The sequence below is a fragment of the Panthera leo genome, chromosome A3 (genome assembly GCF_018350215.1).
Source record: "Panthera leo isolate Ple1 chromosome A3, P.leo_Ple1_pat1.1, whole genome shotgun sequence".
Taxonomy (NCBI): Eukaryota; Metazoa; Chordata; class Mammalia; order Carnivora; family Felidae; genus Panthera; species Panthera leo.
This window is the reverse complement of record NC_056681.1, coordinates 118,980,358-118,993,920: the sequence shown is the minus strand read 5'-3', so window position 1 is coordinate 118,993,920 and position 13,563 is coordinate 118,980,358. Positions and strand designations below refer to the sequence as shown.

The 13,563-nt window shown below is 53.8% G+C and overlaps 1 protein-coding gene across 1 annotated transcript; it reads right to left on the bottom strand.

Annotated features, from left to right (window-relative positions):
- Positions 1–2,782: 2,782 nt before the first annotated feature.
- ADGRF3 (adhesion G protein-coupled receptor F3) lies at positions 2,783–12,706 on the bottom strand. The gene is made up of 13 exons (XM_042930280.1): positions 12,623–12,706; positions 11,157–11,217; positions 10,612–10,752; positions 9,960–10,133; positions 9,234–9,479; positions 8,304–8,513; positions 7,695–7,838; positions 7,328–7,524; positions 6,746–6,925; positions 4,452–5,831; positions 3,939–3,980; positions 3,788–3,850; positions 2,783–3,331 (listed from the first exon to the last, which is right to left on the bottom strand). The coding sequence occupies exons 1-13, from the start codon at positions 12,704–12,706 to the stop codon at positions 3,272–3,274; spliced, it is 2,982 nt and encodes a 993-aa protein (XP_042786214.1). The 3' UTR covers positions 2,783–3,271.
- Positions 12,707–13,563: the final 857 nt, after the last annotated feature.

The following is a 13,563-nucleotide window of genomic DNA, read 5'->3' as shown; positions in this document are numbered from 1 at the left end:
AGCTACAGCAACCAGCAAACCAGACACATTCTTTGCACCTTTGCATCCATCTTTCCAGAGAGAGGAATCCTAATTCTCAGCCTATCTTCTCCCCCTACCCTTTCTCATTTACGTTTTAAATTTTTTCTCCAGGTCTCTCAAATTCCAGTCTCTCTCAAGGAATGAAAAGCAGTAGCAGAGTCTCCAGTCTTCTTCTGGGACTTAATGGATGACTCAGAGGTCCTCTGTCTGTGTCTGCTGTGGTTTATCTGGGACTCTGAACTGGTATGTTATGCTCTTTCAATGAAGAGGGATCATTGGTTGAGAGGAAATGGGAGAATGTGGGGATGAAGGACAAAAACACTGAGGAAAAATACTACTCTGGAAAGAAATGCATCATTGTGAAAGAGACCAAGCATTTAGACATGTTGGCAATGTTTGTGCCTGCCCTAAATTCAACCGGGAGCCCCTTTCCCCCTCCACGCTTAGGGAACTGCCAGCGATCAGACAGAATTGATTCCCAAAACAGAAGTCCAAGCTTCCTCGAGAACCTCTAATGTAGTCCACCCTTCTGTACAAATCTAAATTCCAGGGGGTATTTTGTTTATGGGTTTGTTTTTTTTGTTGTTGTTGTTGTGTTTTTTTTGCTTGACAAGTTTCTATTTTTAAATATGCAAAATGTCCAGAAGAACTCTTTCAAAATAACGTTTTTTCTACCATAGAAACACATGCTCGTTGTAAAAAATAATTCAAATAATATTTACAGAGCAAGAAAAAAGTGAAAAATCAAGTAGCAAGATACTGTTAATATTTTGATATCTCTCTTTTTCAGTGCACACATATTTGGACACAAAGGGACCCAATTTTGGTACGGACCAAAATTGGCTGGTATCATGCTATTCTGGAACCCTTTTGTCTTACTTAGCTGTAGAGCCTAAACATTTTCCCGTATCAGTAGGTGTAGCTATACGTCGTCACTTTAAATGACCACATAGCACTCCTTTGGTAGATATATCCTCATTGGTTTTACCAAGTGCGCTTTGTGGAGGATATAAACACACTGGAACGCACATCCTTGGTACATTCATCTGCTCACTTGTCTGCTTATTTCTTTAGGCCGTCTTTTTAGAAATGAAATTAGAATTTAGAAATGAAATCTTTACTTTTTTATATTTACCTCCAGAACTTTCTTTTCAGTCCTTCTTTATGTGACAACCAAGGGAACGAAGGCTTAATGTCACTTCATTTGTCAATCCTAACGTGTGTTTTTAGCAGCAAAGCATGCATTGAGTGTGTCCGTCATTTGAGAAGGAAATATGAGAACGTATATTTCTACAGAAGCACACTCAGGGGTCTCTGCTGCTTTTAAAGCGAACGCGTATTATTTGAACTATTCACAAATCGTTTTATAACTTAAAAAATTAAGACTGTAAATATTAATGAAGTACAAGGGCAATTGAGACAGGACCCTGTGGCCAGGGAAACCAGCAGGCAAAGCCCTCGCTGTTTCAGTGGCTGCCCGCCTCCCGTGGGGGCTGGAACAGGTCCGAAGCATAGAACGGTTTGCAAGTGCCCTGCTGAGTTGGTATCTTCTATTTGAACGAAACAATTGAATCCATGTAGGGAACTATTTAGGCTGACGTCTGTACAATGAAAATACACAGATCCATGTTTATAAGAAAACTGTTTTCAAGAGCATATTCATTTCAACAGAAAGCATTCCCATTCCATTTTATAAAAATAGCCATGACTTTTGTAATTTAACAAAGGCTCATTCATAAGAATTTTTTTCCATTTCTCTAGTTGAAAAATTTTTCAGAACCCTCCCATCATCTTGTGGATTCCACGAGTTAATTCAATTAGATGTCTTGGTATCCTCTCAAGGCTTTAAAAAAAAACTTTTTTTCTTCTCCATATCTGGTCTTAGCTTGAGCCGGTCACATTTATCGATTGATTGATTTGTTAGTTTATGTTTTTGTTTACTTTTTGAGAGAAAGAGAGCAGGGGAGGGGCAGAGAGAGAGGGAGACACAGAATCCCAAGCAGGCTTTTTTGCACTGTCAGCGCAGAGTCTGATGTGAGGCTCGAACTCATGAACCGCGAGATCATGACCTGAGCCCAAATTAAGAGTCAGATACTGAACCGACTTAGCCACCCAGGTGACCTGAGCCTGTCACTTTTAAATGCCCTTTTTGTCATCTTGTTGCCTTAATTCTTAGCGGTCTGTGGCAACTTCCTCTCTACTTTAAAATCGTTAATGCGCTCTTACAAACGTTCTTAGATCGGTGATTGTATACATTCGTACATCGATGAAACTTACAGTTATACTGATATTGTTGGAAAAGTTAAAGAAAGAGGGACCTATTAACTTCATCTTTTCCTAAACTTTGAAAAGAAACAAACCAAAATCTGTCCTTCACCTTTAATGTTTGCAAGACTAGAGTTCCTGTCATCAGTCATCCTTTCATCATAGCTATGGAGAAGAAATAATCAGAAAAGAAATCACTGAGTAGTTAAAAATAAAACAATTTTTAGCAAATCTGTCTGTACCAGGAACTGTCGATTGGTCAAAAACTGTTGAGACGGTTTTACTTGCAATTATTTTGAACTTTAATATCTGTCGATTACGTTTACAGCAAAGGCAGGCTTATTCAACAGGTAGCTTTAGCTAGTTTTTCATGCTCTTTTTGCTTGGATAGTTTAGGGGTGTGGGCAGGTGACCTGCGAGAGAAGGGAACGTGACGAGTGGAGACATTAGCCTGTCTGTGCGGGGGGGGGGGGGGGCGCTGAGCTCTCGGATGGGGGAAGGGCTCAGAGCCCCGGGTCATGGCTCATCCTGGTGGATTCTCGTTCCCCCAACTCCCTCGGATGGGCTCTGCGTGTGGTTCACTCAAAGCCTCTGCCTTCTCCGCAAAAGGGCTCACCCTGAAGCTCTGGGCTGGTGAAGCAGACCTTTCACCGCCTCTGCAGGCTGCCCACCCCTCTGGACACCAAGCCCACCAATGGCGATTCCTTCAAGGCAAGGGTTTTCTAGGACGATTAAGAATTTGACAACGCACAAAGGAATTTTCAGAGTGGACTGAACCAAGGCTTGGTGGTGGTAAAACTCCCTGCTCTCTGAGGTCTCCACCTTCCCCGTCCCATCAAGAAATGTCTCTGCTGGAAAAGTCTGTTTTCCACCCGTGGGCCGGGACCGTCAATCATGTGAAGAGGAGCCTTCTTGGCCAGGAAGCCCTTTGCTAGCCTCCGCTTCCGTCCATGCCACGCACGCTGCCCCCAGGAAGGCCTGCTTCTCACCTGGTGTCTTCACTTCTTCCTTGGCTCTGCTCTGGGATGTAGGTTTCATATGTAGCCTAGGAAGGGGCCGGAAGGCCCAATTGCAGGGCGACTATTATTATTATCGACTCTCTTTTGATGAGCTTGTGCCCATTTTCACGTTCTCACCTGCCTGGGGCCGCAGTAGCCCTAAGGAACTTGGTTCTCAGCTATGCTGACTCCCATGCTTACCGATCCTACATTTCCCTTCATATAGTAACTGGAGGCAGATTTTCAAATGGAGAAACCAGGGGCTAAGAGAGTCCCCAGCAGTCCAGGTTGTAATCAGGAGCCCAGGAACCTGACTCCGACTGCTCTGACGGAGCTCCTGTCTCCATCGTTGGGGACTTCGAGCCTGGAAAGTGCTCATTCTAGAAGACAATCCCAAGCTTCTCTCAGCCTCTAGCTGTGCCTGTCTCCTCTCGGGAAGGCTGTGGGACGGCTGCGTCTGACCCCTTAGTGGGAGAGCTGAGAATTTGAAGCCAATAACTCACCAGGGAGATGGTGGAGTTGGGGGACTGGGAGCGGCAGAAGCGTTTGAGTAAAGCCTCTCGTACCTGCAGGACAGGTAACGCCCTTGTTACGCCAGCCAAAGTCCTGGCCTGGGCACTGCAAGTTGGGCGGAGGTTAGGTGGGCAGACTCACCTTCTTGTCCATGAGGCAACCAAACAGTAAGATGAAGACGCCCTTAACGGGGGGATACGGGGATAAGTTAGTCATGGAGGAAGGAATCAACCGAAATCGACTCCCTCCCCCTCCTCTTCCTTCAGCCTCTGTCGTCCTGTCTAATTTGTGTCCCGAGGCTTCCCATCTAGGGTTTTCTGGGCATTAGCACCGCTCGGTGCATAGAATCCATTTCAGGTGCTTCTCTGACGGCTTTGGTTACCAAGGGAATATCAATATCAGTTTGGGTACTGACAATTCCCTGACGTCTCTGCCCAGACCAGATACTGTTTCGCAGATGAGAAAACCAGAGCTCCCAGAGGTTTGTCCAGAGTCCTCCAGCGAGTCCGTGGAGGGACTGCGGCCCAGACCTACGTCTCCTAAAATTCCTGAGACTGCTTCTCCTGCTCCACCTCGACCCCTCCTCGAGAAGGCACTGGCAGTGACCTAGACCATCTAAAAGGGCAAAAGCACAGCCGGCGCTTTATCACCCACCTGGGTGGTGTTGAGAATCGTGAAGATGTAGTGAGGCACTGTGGAGACTTCCTCCAGCAGGGTGGCCAGGCCCAGCCCCCAGGTGAGGCCGAAGATGGGCGTGAGAACGAGCAGGGCTTTGATCACCGCCAGAAGGGCTTGGCGCCTCTCCGCCCGGGGCCCCTCTGACGGCGAAGGCCTCAGGAGCTTCCGCACGGCCATGGCGAGTACCAGCCCGTTCACGGCCACTATGGCCAGCACTGGCCCCACGAAGGTGTAGAGCGCCCCTCCCTTCCCACTTAACCAGCACGCCCCCTCCCTCAGGTATTGCCCTCGGGGTAGGTAGAGGGCCAGGGCGGCACCTGCAAACCCCATCGGGCACACGTAGCCGAGGACCACCATCAGGGAGAGTACTCGGCACTGGGACAGCTGATCGAAGACGAAGAGCAGCTGGTGGGCCAGCATCAGGGCCTGAGCCAGCATCCAGAAAAAGGTGGCCAGGTAGAGGAAATGACAGAGGAAGGCAGCGGCCAGGCAGAGCGGGCTTCGGGGCCCCGGAGGAAGCAGTGGGGCTCCCAGGAAGCAGGCGTCTGCGGCCAAAAGGCAGAGCACCACGTTGAGCAGGGCCGTGTGGCGTAAGTAGGTGACTTTGCTCTGTGCCACCACTCTCCAAACCAGCCTGTACACACCTAGGCACACAAGCAGTGCCACGATGGAGGCCCCCAAGCCCACCTGACTCAGCCGCTCCAGGGTGAGGTTTTCCGGAACAGTGTCTGGGGACGTGAGGACGGAGAAAGCGGTGAGGTGCCGACAGACGCACCGGGTGGTGGGGCTGGCACGAGCTGTCTGCACCTGGCACCCTTCATCCGACCAGCCCCCCTTGCCCCGGAAGAGGCTGTGGTCCCAGAAGACACAGTGCGGAGTGCCACCCGTGCCCCCGAAGTCCATGACGACTTCTCCCTGGTCGAAGGCCTGCCCACCTGCCATGACGGAGATGGCGAGGACCAGGCCGGGAGTGGCATAGACGGAGTCCCCCAGCCCCTGCCCGTAGCTTGAGGGCAGAAGGCGGTCCAGTTTCCGCAGCACCAGGCTAGTAATACTGACGTTGGTGCCGTTACGGCCCAGCGGGGCCAGGGAGCACCTGGGAATGTGGGCCCGCAGTGGGGGCCGAGTGGGGAAGGAGACTCTGTAGTCAGCGGGAAACGGCCCAAGCAGCTGGGTCTGCAGCCGCACGTTTTGCAAGCTGAAGGAGAAGGGGTGATCCTGAGGGCACAGACTGCGTGCCAGGGTCTCCACAGCCAGCAGGAGATCTGAGCCTGTCGAGGGCTTCTGGGCCCGGGCTGGGGTCCACAGAGAGCTGGTGTCCAGGTCTAGGACCTTGTCTGTGGTTTTCAGGAGAGCCTGCGGCACCCAACAGAGAGAGCCCAGCAAAGAGATGAGCGCTGGCCGCTAGAACCCACGGCGCTGCGTCAGGGGCGCTGGGAACCAGAGGCCCCAGACCTACCTTTCCTAGGCTTGCGCAAGAGACCCAAGAGGGGAGGGAAAGGGGAAGGGGAAGACAGGCCCGAGAAGGGAGAGTTTCTAGATGGGAAGAACGGGTTACCACCGGGGTGGCTTCAAGTACGTGGTCTCCCGATGCACATCCAGCACCTCCATCTGACGACCTTTCTCTCGCCTCCATCCCTTGGGCCACCCAGGGTGAAGGGGGCCCCTCTCCAATGCCTTGACCCCAACAGGTCTGTAAAGCTAGGAGTGGGGCCCAGTGGTTAGCGGGCACGATGTTCTGAAGTGGAAGGCCACATGCACGTCTGTCCACCCACATGTGACATACATTCCCAGATAGGAAGAGGGCGCACTGTCATTGGCCCTGGTTATTCTTTTGGATGCAGCTTAATGGTCGTCAGTCGTTGCCCACGCTGGGAGCTGGTTCAGGTGAGTCCAGCAAAAGCTGAGGGCGTGGGGACCTCCGTGTAGGTGTCGTGTGTGTGCGTGTGTCTGTTTGGGCGCGTGAGCTTAGACCATATCCACCCATCTCTGCGTGTCCATAAATGCTTCTGAACTCGTGTCTTCACATCCCTTCCTGCCTTCCCCAACCTCCCACGTGTTCCCAGCCTCAGACCTTGTCCATATTCCATGGCCTTGGAAACCGATGTCCAAGGGGCGAGACGGACCAGGAGAGCAGACACTCAGACTCTCTCGAAAGGTCTGCCTTCTGACAGCCCATGGTGATGCCAGAGGGACAGAAGTGCCCAGAGGTAAAGAGCTTCGGGCCCCCACTACCCCGGCGGCCCCCCGCCGTGGCTCAGAGATCTCACCTCCAGGGCGCTGCGGTTAAGCTGTATTCTGGCATCCACCACCACCTTGGCCAGGAAGGATATGGTGCCCAGCAGTGCCAGTAAGTCAGAGGGCGAGCTCACCACCTTCGCCTGCTCCGACAGCTCAGCCAGGATCTGTGGCGCCTCCACAGCAGGCCAGCCCTGGCCTGCCCGCAGCAGCTGAGACAGACCAGACACAGCAGGAAGTGGGGGGGGGGGGGTGGGGGGATGGGCGAGACGTCACAAGGGAGGGGCCGCTCCTCCCCCATCCAGCTCTTTCCTCCCCAGCCCTGCTCCAGTCCCCGGGGGAGTGGGAAGCCACACGGAAGGAACTCACACCCGTGTTAGTGGGCTGGACACTTGGTGGGATTAGGATTGGAGGAGAGCGCCCTCCCCACCGTGAGAGTCCCCGGCATCTGTGGCCCCCACCCTCACACCCTGGCTCTGCCAGGCTCCGGTTCAGGGAAGGTGAGGGGCCTGAGGCCAGGCCTCAGGGGGAAAGGGTTCTAAAGCTAGGTCCCTAGCGAGAAAGGGGTAGGTCATGGAGGGCGAGGCCCGGAGCAGCGGGGCCTGAAGCTTTACCCGGGCTCTGTGAAACAAGGCCAGGACCCCTGCGTCCGTGCAGCCGCCGTGGATGGGCTCCCAACTGCCATCAGGCCCGCAGGTCCGCTTCACCACACCTGTCCTGTTCACTGGACATGGGGCCTGTGCCACGTGGCCAGCCTTGGTGACATTCCAGGCAACAGCCGAGGAGTCCTCAGGGCAGGTGGCATCTCCGTCTGAAGAATGATATCAAGGAGGCTCAGCAACCGTGGTGTAGCGCCAGCCTCCCCCGCGTTCGGGGTCTGGAGACTGGCCGTGTGGCCCAGTGGGGGGGAAACGTCGAGGAGCTCCCAGGGCGAGCAGGTGAGAGCTGGACCCAACCAGCTGGACCCCGAGCCCCACGTACCCTGGATGATGGTGACAGAGATGGGGACCCTGAGAGGGGTCAGTCCTGGGCTCTGCAGCTCACAAGTATACGTGGTGTCAGTGGCAGGGCAGCGCTGAACGGTCAGCACGAGGCACCAGGAGCCTGGCGTGTTGACTAAGGAGGCTGAAGGTGACACGAGAGAGAGGGGAGCGGTTACTGGGCCTGGAGCAGACCCAGAACCCGGCAGGCCCAGAGATGCCCTTGCAGTCTCTCTAGCAACTTCGGAAGCAGATGATGCCGTGGGGCAGAGCGGAGTTGTGTGCGAGCATCAAACTGCAGAGGCGGAGCTTGGATCTTGGTGAAGGGCGCCTGGGAGTCTCTAACCAGCCCCAGGACTTCACAGAGTGTGTGGCCAGAGTTCATTAAGGTCGTGGGAAAACATCTTGTGAGCAGTTATCTACACTCATGTGGTTACTGCTGTATCAGGAGGGTTAGGATCGCTCACGGGGTAACCACGGTATTGAATGAACTTGGACCCGGAGCCCCACGTTGAACTGCAGCCTCTGCTTCCTGGGAGTTGAACAGCCAGCTGCTCGGAGAACACCAGCTGCCCCTTGTCCCCTGAGCCAGACACAGCGCTCCTCGTACCTTTGCTGCCCTCTGTGGGGCTCCAGGAAGCCGTGTAGACCAGGTGTGTGCTGGGGAGGCAGCAGCTCAGCTGGAAACTGGGGCTGGTGGCGCAGGAGATGGAGAGCTGGTCTGGAAGCCGGGCCACATCTGTCGCCTGCAGGGGCACCTTCACCACCTGGTACAGCTCCCACCTGAATCCCTGAGCTTCGAAGCGGCACGTGTACTCACCTGCAGATACACACCTGCTGTACCTCCCGGCTCCTCCGCCCCACCCCTGCGCCGCAGAAGCTCTCCTGCCAGGTCTGGCCTCTGCTTAAGCCCAGCAAGAAAGATCCCTGCCCGGGTGGCTCAGTCGGTTGCACATCTGACTTCGGCTCAGGTCATGATCTCACAGCTCGTGGGTTCGAGCCCCACTTCGGGCTCCGTGCTGACAGCTCAGAGCCTGGAGCCTGCTTCGGATTCTGTGTCTCCCTGTCTCTCTGCCCCTCCCCCACTCGTGCGCATGCACGCGGGCTCTCTCGCTCTCAAAAATAAATATTAAAAATTTAAGAAAGAGAGAGAGAGAGAGAGATCCCTGCCTTGAAAGGGGTTTCGAGGAGGAAAAGGACTGGAGAAGAGGCTCCTAACTTTTGTTTTTAATAGCCTGGAACCTCGAATCCTAAGGTGAACCTCTTCTCCACCAGGAGATGCCTTTCCAGCACTGCCCGCTGCCACTGCAACATCTTGAAGAAAAACAGGCGTCTGTTCTCTGCTGAAATGGAAGCCCATTCTCTCCGGGCCTTTGTTTCCCCAGAATGGGTAAATGGGAAGATGAAAAGGGAAAAGAAGGGGAGAGAAGAAGAGCAGGAAGGAGAGGAGAGGGAGGAGGGGGAAGGCAAGGTGCGGGAGGAAGGACAGAGAGAAGAGGAGGACGGAGAAGAGAGATGAGAGGAAGGGCAGGCTGGCTACCTGCCCATTTATGCGAGATGTTGAGGATGCTGAGGACAGCCTGGCCCGGGCTGGAGGTCAGGGACACCTGTGTCCCCGGCTGCAGGAGGATGGGTCTGGGGCTCCCCGCAGGCCGCAGGAACCAGTTTAGGTTGGTGGTCTCATGGCTCGTGACGAGGGTCAGGTTTAGCATGTTGCCAGGCATCTGCACCTGGGAGTTCAGGCTCAGTGTTCCGGGGACTGTGGGGAGGCAGGAGGCAGGGGCCGCTTAGAGCATGAATTGTGGCCCTCCACGTGGCTAAGCTCTCACTCCTTCCCCATCGTCCGAAACCCATTCCTCCTCGCTTCCTCCCCACGCCCTCAATACTGTTTTGTTTTGTCCCTGGCTGCTGCAGTCCAGACCTATCTGTCATTGGGAACCAACGGGGAAGCCTTTTGGCCGGTGATTTCCACTTCCCTAGGTAACCTGGGGCCGCCGGAGCCCCTTCCTGGCCTTCCGGGGTCAACTGCAGTCACTCTAGCACTTTCTCTCCGTGTCCATATGTCTCAGGAGCTCTGTTGTTCATTCGTCTCCCTACTCGGGCCCCAGGCTCAGGGCTGTGATCTGCCAGGATAACTGGCATTTCTCCCACCACCGGGAGCCACTGGGCTTGGGCTGGCTGGCAGAAACACAAGGGTCAGAGAGGAGAAAACACGGGCTTTCTTTCACTTGGGCCCATTGGTTTCCAAGTTCCCAAACCTCCTCACCAGGTGGCAGCAGCTGGCAGTACCCGGCTTCAGGAGGGCTGAAGACCAGACAGCCACAGGGCCCGCGGCTGCGGGGACTCCGGCAGGGACGGCGACAGGAGCAGACGCTGGCGTTCCACTGGTACCCAGGGAGGCAGGCACAGTAGGTGCAGCCATCGTGGTGGACATTACACTCTGGGGCAAAAGGAGGGGACAAGAAGTGGGCAGCCTGTGTGAGACAGCCAGGTAGTCAGGACCCGATGCCCGAGAGGCTCTAGGGCTGGGTGCCTGGAACAATCCCGAAGTCACAAGAGCCTCAGCCATCCGGGACTGCCTCCTCAGGCCAGGGTTCAAAGCAGCGGAGGTCCTGCTGGGCGAAGTCCTCAGGGGTGGGGGCGGAGAAGTGCCAGCCCACCACCGGCTGCCTCTTGGGCCTCTGCAGAGTTTCGAAGAGGGGGGCATAGAACAGGAAGGAAAGGGTCTGTCTGGGGGGGAGGTGGGGAAGGAGCCGGGCCATGCAGACCCTCCAGGAGATGGAAAGGGGCAGCCGTTCAGGCAAGCTGGCCGCAGGCCTGGGAAGCCCAGGTTCCTTTCCGTCTGAGCCTCCTTCCCCCACAGGCAGTGTAAGGGCCGCTGAGAGCTGAGAGGCAGGGCTCCGTAGAATCCCCCCTACCTGTGGTGAGGCCGAGGCCAGCGAGAGTTGCTGGGGGAGAGGAGGCCGAGGCAAAGGGGGGAGTCAGGGTCCTGGAGAGTGTCAATGGCCAGGTCTGATTTGAAAAGTCCAGCTGTACATAGACTGAGACCAAGACTGATTCTACAGAGGAGAGACAGCAAGGCCAGGGTCCCCTTCTGCCTCCCACACCTGGCTGGTGACTGCCAGGACCCAGGGCAGGCCCCACCTCCCATAGGCCAGCTAGGAGCTGACAAGCCTCAAGAGGGCCATAGCCCTCGCTAGCTGGGGTGCGGTCACACGCAGCTCCACGCCACCCTTCCCCCCAAACCCTCAGCCCGTAGACGAGCCTCTCCAAGATGGAGGATTTTCTCAAGGCCTCTTAGCCAGAGAACTGGAATCTGGACCTGTGCGGCCGTCATGACCAGCCGTGGATCGGTACCTCCACACGAGTGCCCTCTTCAGCCTCATTCCCCGCTCCCTCTGCTCCCCCCGCTTCCCCTCCCTCCCCTCACCCCTTCCTCCTCCTCCCCACTCCATCCACTCACCACCTGCTCCACTCTTTTGGTTCAGTTGCTGCCCCGCTTCCCCTCCAGCCTGACTCTGTCCCTGGAACAGAGCACGAGGAGAGACCTCTGAGAGGGGGCTGACCCCACATTTCTTCCAGGGACACCTTCTTCCCCAAGCAACTTGGGGACTAGCCTGAGTCATTTGGCATGACTCTACCTCTTTGAAGCTCTTCTCTTTTTTTTTAATGTTTACATTTGAGAGAGAGAAAGAGAGAATGGGGGAGGGGCCGAGAGAGGGTGGGGGGACAGAGGATCTAAATTGGCCTCCGTGCTGACAGCAGTGAGCATGTGGGGCTCGAACTCATGAACTGAACTGTGAAATCATGACCTGAGCCGAAGTCAGATGCTCAGCCGACTGAACTCAGATGCCCCTTGAAGCCTTTCTTTTTGCCTGTAATCCAGCAGGCACATCAGGAGGGGAAAGCAGGCTTCTGGTAGGAGGCGGCAGGGATACAGCCCCAAGGACCCCGCCAGGCCCTGCAAATGCCACCTGAACCCAGGAACCAGGCACACCCTGGAGAGTCAACATGCTTTGCTTAATTCCTTCCCGAATTTACCTGTCCCTGGGCCTCTAGGCTAATTGAAACGCTGTGTCTGGAACACCGGTGGGGAGGGCTGGGCAGAGCTGGCTGGGGCTCAGAGGCTTGGGGACTTCTACTCCCTCCGTAGGAACTGCGACCGAGGGTGGGCATAAGGCAGCATCTTCCCTCGGTCTCTTGTTCCTGTAAATTATTTCCTCACCAACTCCTCCCTCTCCCAAAGTTGTCCGTGAATGTGGGTATCTATCCAGAGACAGATACAGATATAGATATGGGTACGGATACAGATACAGATACGGATACAAATACAGGTACAGAGAGATACAAATATAGATATAGACGCTACCTGGGAGAAAACAGATCAAAAAGTGCTAATTTCAACTCTGCTGTCTTTCTTCAGATTCTCTCCTGTCCTCTATGCCGGTGGTTCCCAAATCTGGAAAATTTTTCTTTTCTTTTCATTTTTTATTTTTAATTTATTTTGAAAGTGAGACAGTGTGAGCAGAGGAAGGACAGAGAGAGGGAGACACGACCCGAAGCAGGCTCCAGGCTCCGAGCTGTCAGCACAGAGCCCGATGCGGAGCTCAAACCCACAGACTGGGTGATCATGACCTGAGCCAAAGTCGGACACTCAACCGACTGAGCCACCCGGGCGCCCCTTTTCTTTTAATTTTTAAAGGGCAAGCTTGACTGGGAGAGCCTTCTGGCATCACTGGAGTTCACAGTGACTCAAAGAAATAAAAGCTATCCCACAGCCTGGAAAATAAGACTGACCTCTCAGAGATTTTACAACAAACTGGCCTTTCTTTTTTACATGACTTCTCCCCCTGGCCCTTGCCCCTCCACCTGTCCCTTCGTCCACAGCTTGCTGCGTCTTACCTGGGTCCTCCCCCCAGTTTTACTCACAGGTTGGGATACTTGAGCAGCTGGTGACCCCACCAGAGGGAGAGTCACAGCCAGGAGTAGCAGGGGGACAGCTGAGTAGATCATGGCTCAGTGAATCAGTCCTCCGGAGTCCTCAGGCTGCTGCATGATGCAAATTTCCTCCAAGAGGAGTTGGCAAGGCCCAGCACAGCCGGGATGGGAGGGAAGAGGGGACAGGAGTCGCCAAATTTACAGAGGAAGTGCTACAGCCTGTGACTAAGTCACATGGGCATCTAGGTCCCTGTGGGGCCACCTGGAACCCACATGCCCCAGTGAGAATGGTCTGCTCAGGTTCTGGGGTCTGAACCAAGAACTCAGTGAAGAGGAGAGGGCTTGGGGAAGGGGGGGCAGCTCCTAGGTCACAGCCAGCAATGTGTCAATAAGCTAGGTTCAGTCATGTCTCCAGGGATCTGGGAAATCTGGATTGTCCTGAAACTTCCAGGAAGCTGGATCATTGATCCCAGAGCCCAGAAAAGACGAACATTAGGCCTGTATGTATTATACAGCCTAAGATAATTTCCAGAGTCTTAAATTTAACAAAGAACCTGGGAAAATGCTGGGAGAGATTATCAAGTAATTTCACAAAATGGTTTTGAAGTGAGGATGGCTTTTCTAAACAAGACACAAAACCCAGAAAGCCAAAAAGAAAATGAAGCTTTAATTTGGGGATGAAAAGGGCATTAGGATAAAAAGGCAAAAGGTAACATGTTTGTAGTATGATGACTGAATAAAGAAATTAACATAAGAAATTTTTATCTTACATAAGAAATTTTTATCTTAACATAAGAAATTTTTATCTTACAGCATTAAGATAGAACATGGATAAAAATAAGAAAAAAAATCAGTTTACTGAAAAAGCAATGTCAATAGTTTGATATACATAAAAATCCACACTGAAATAAGAAAATACTGTCATCTACTAA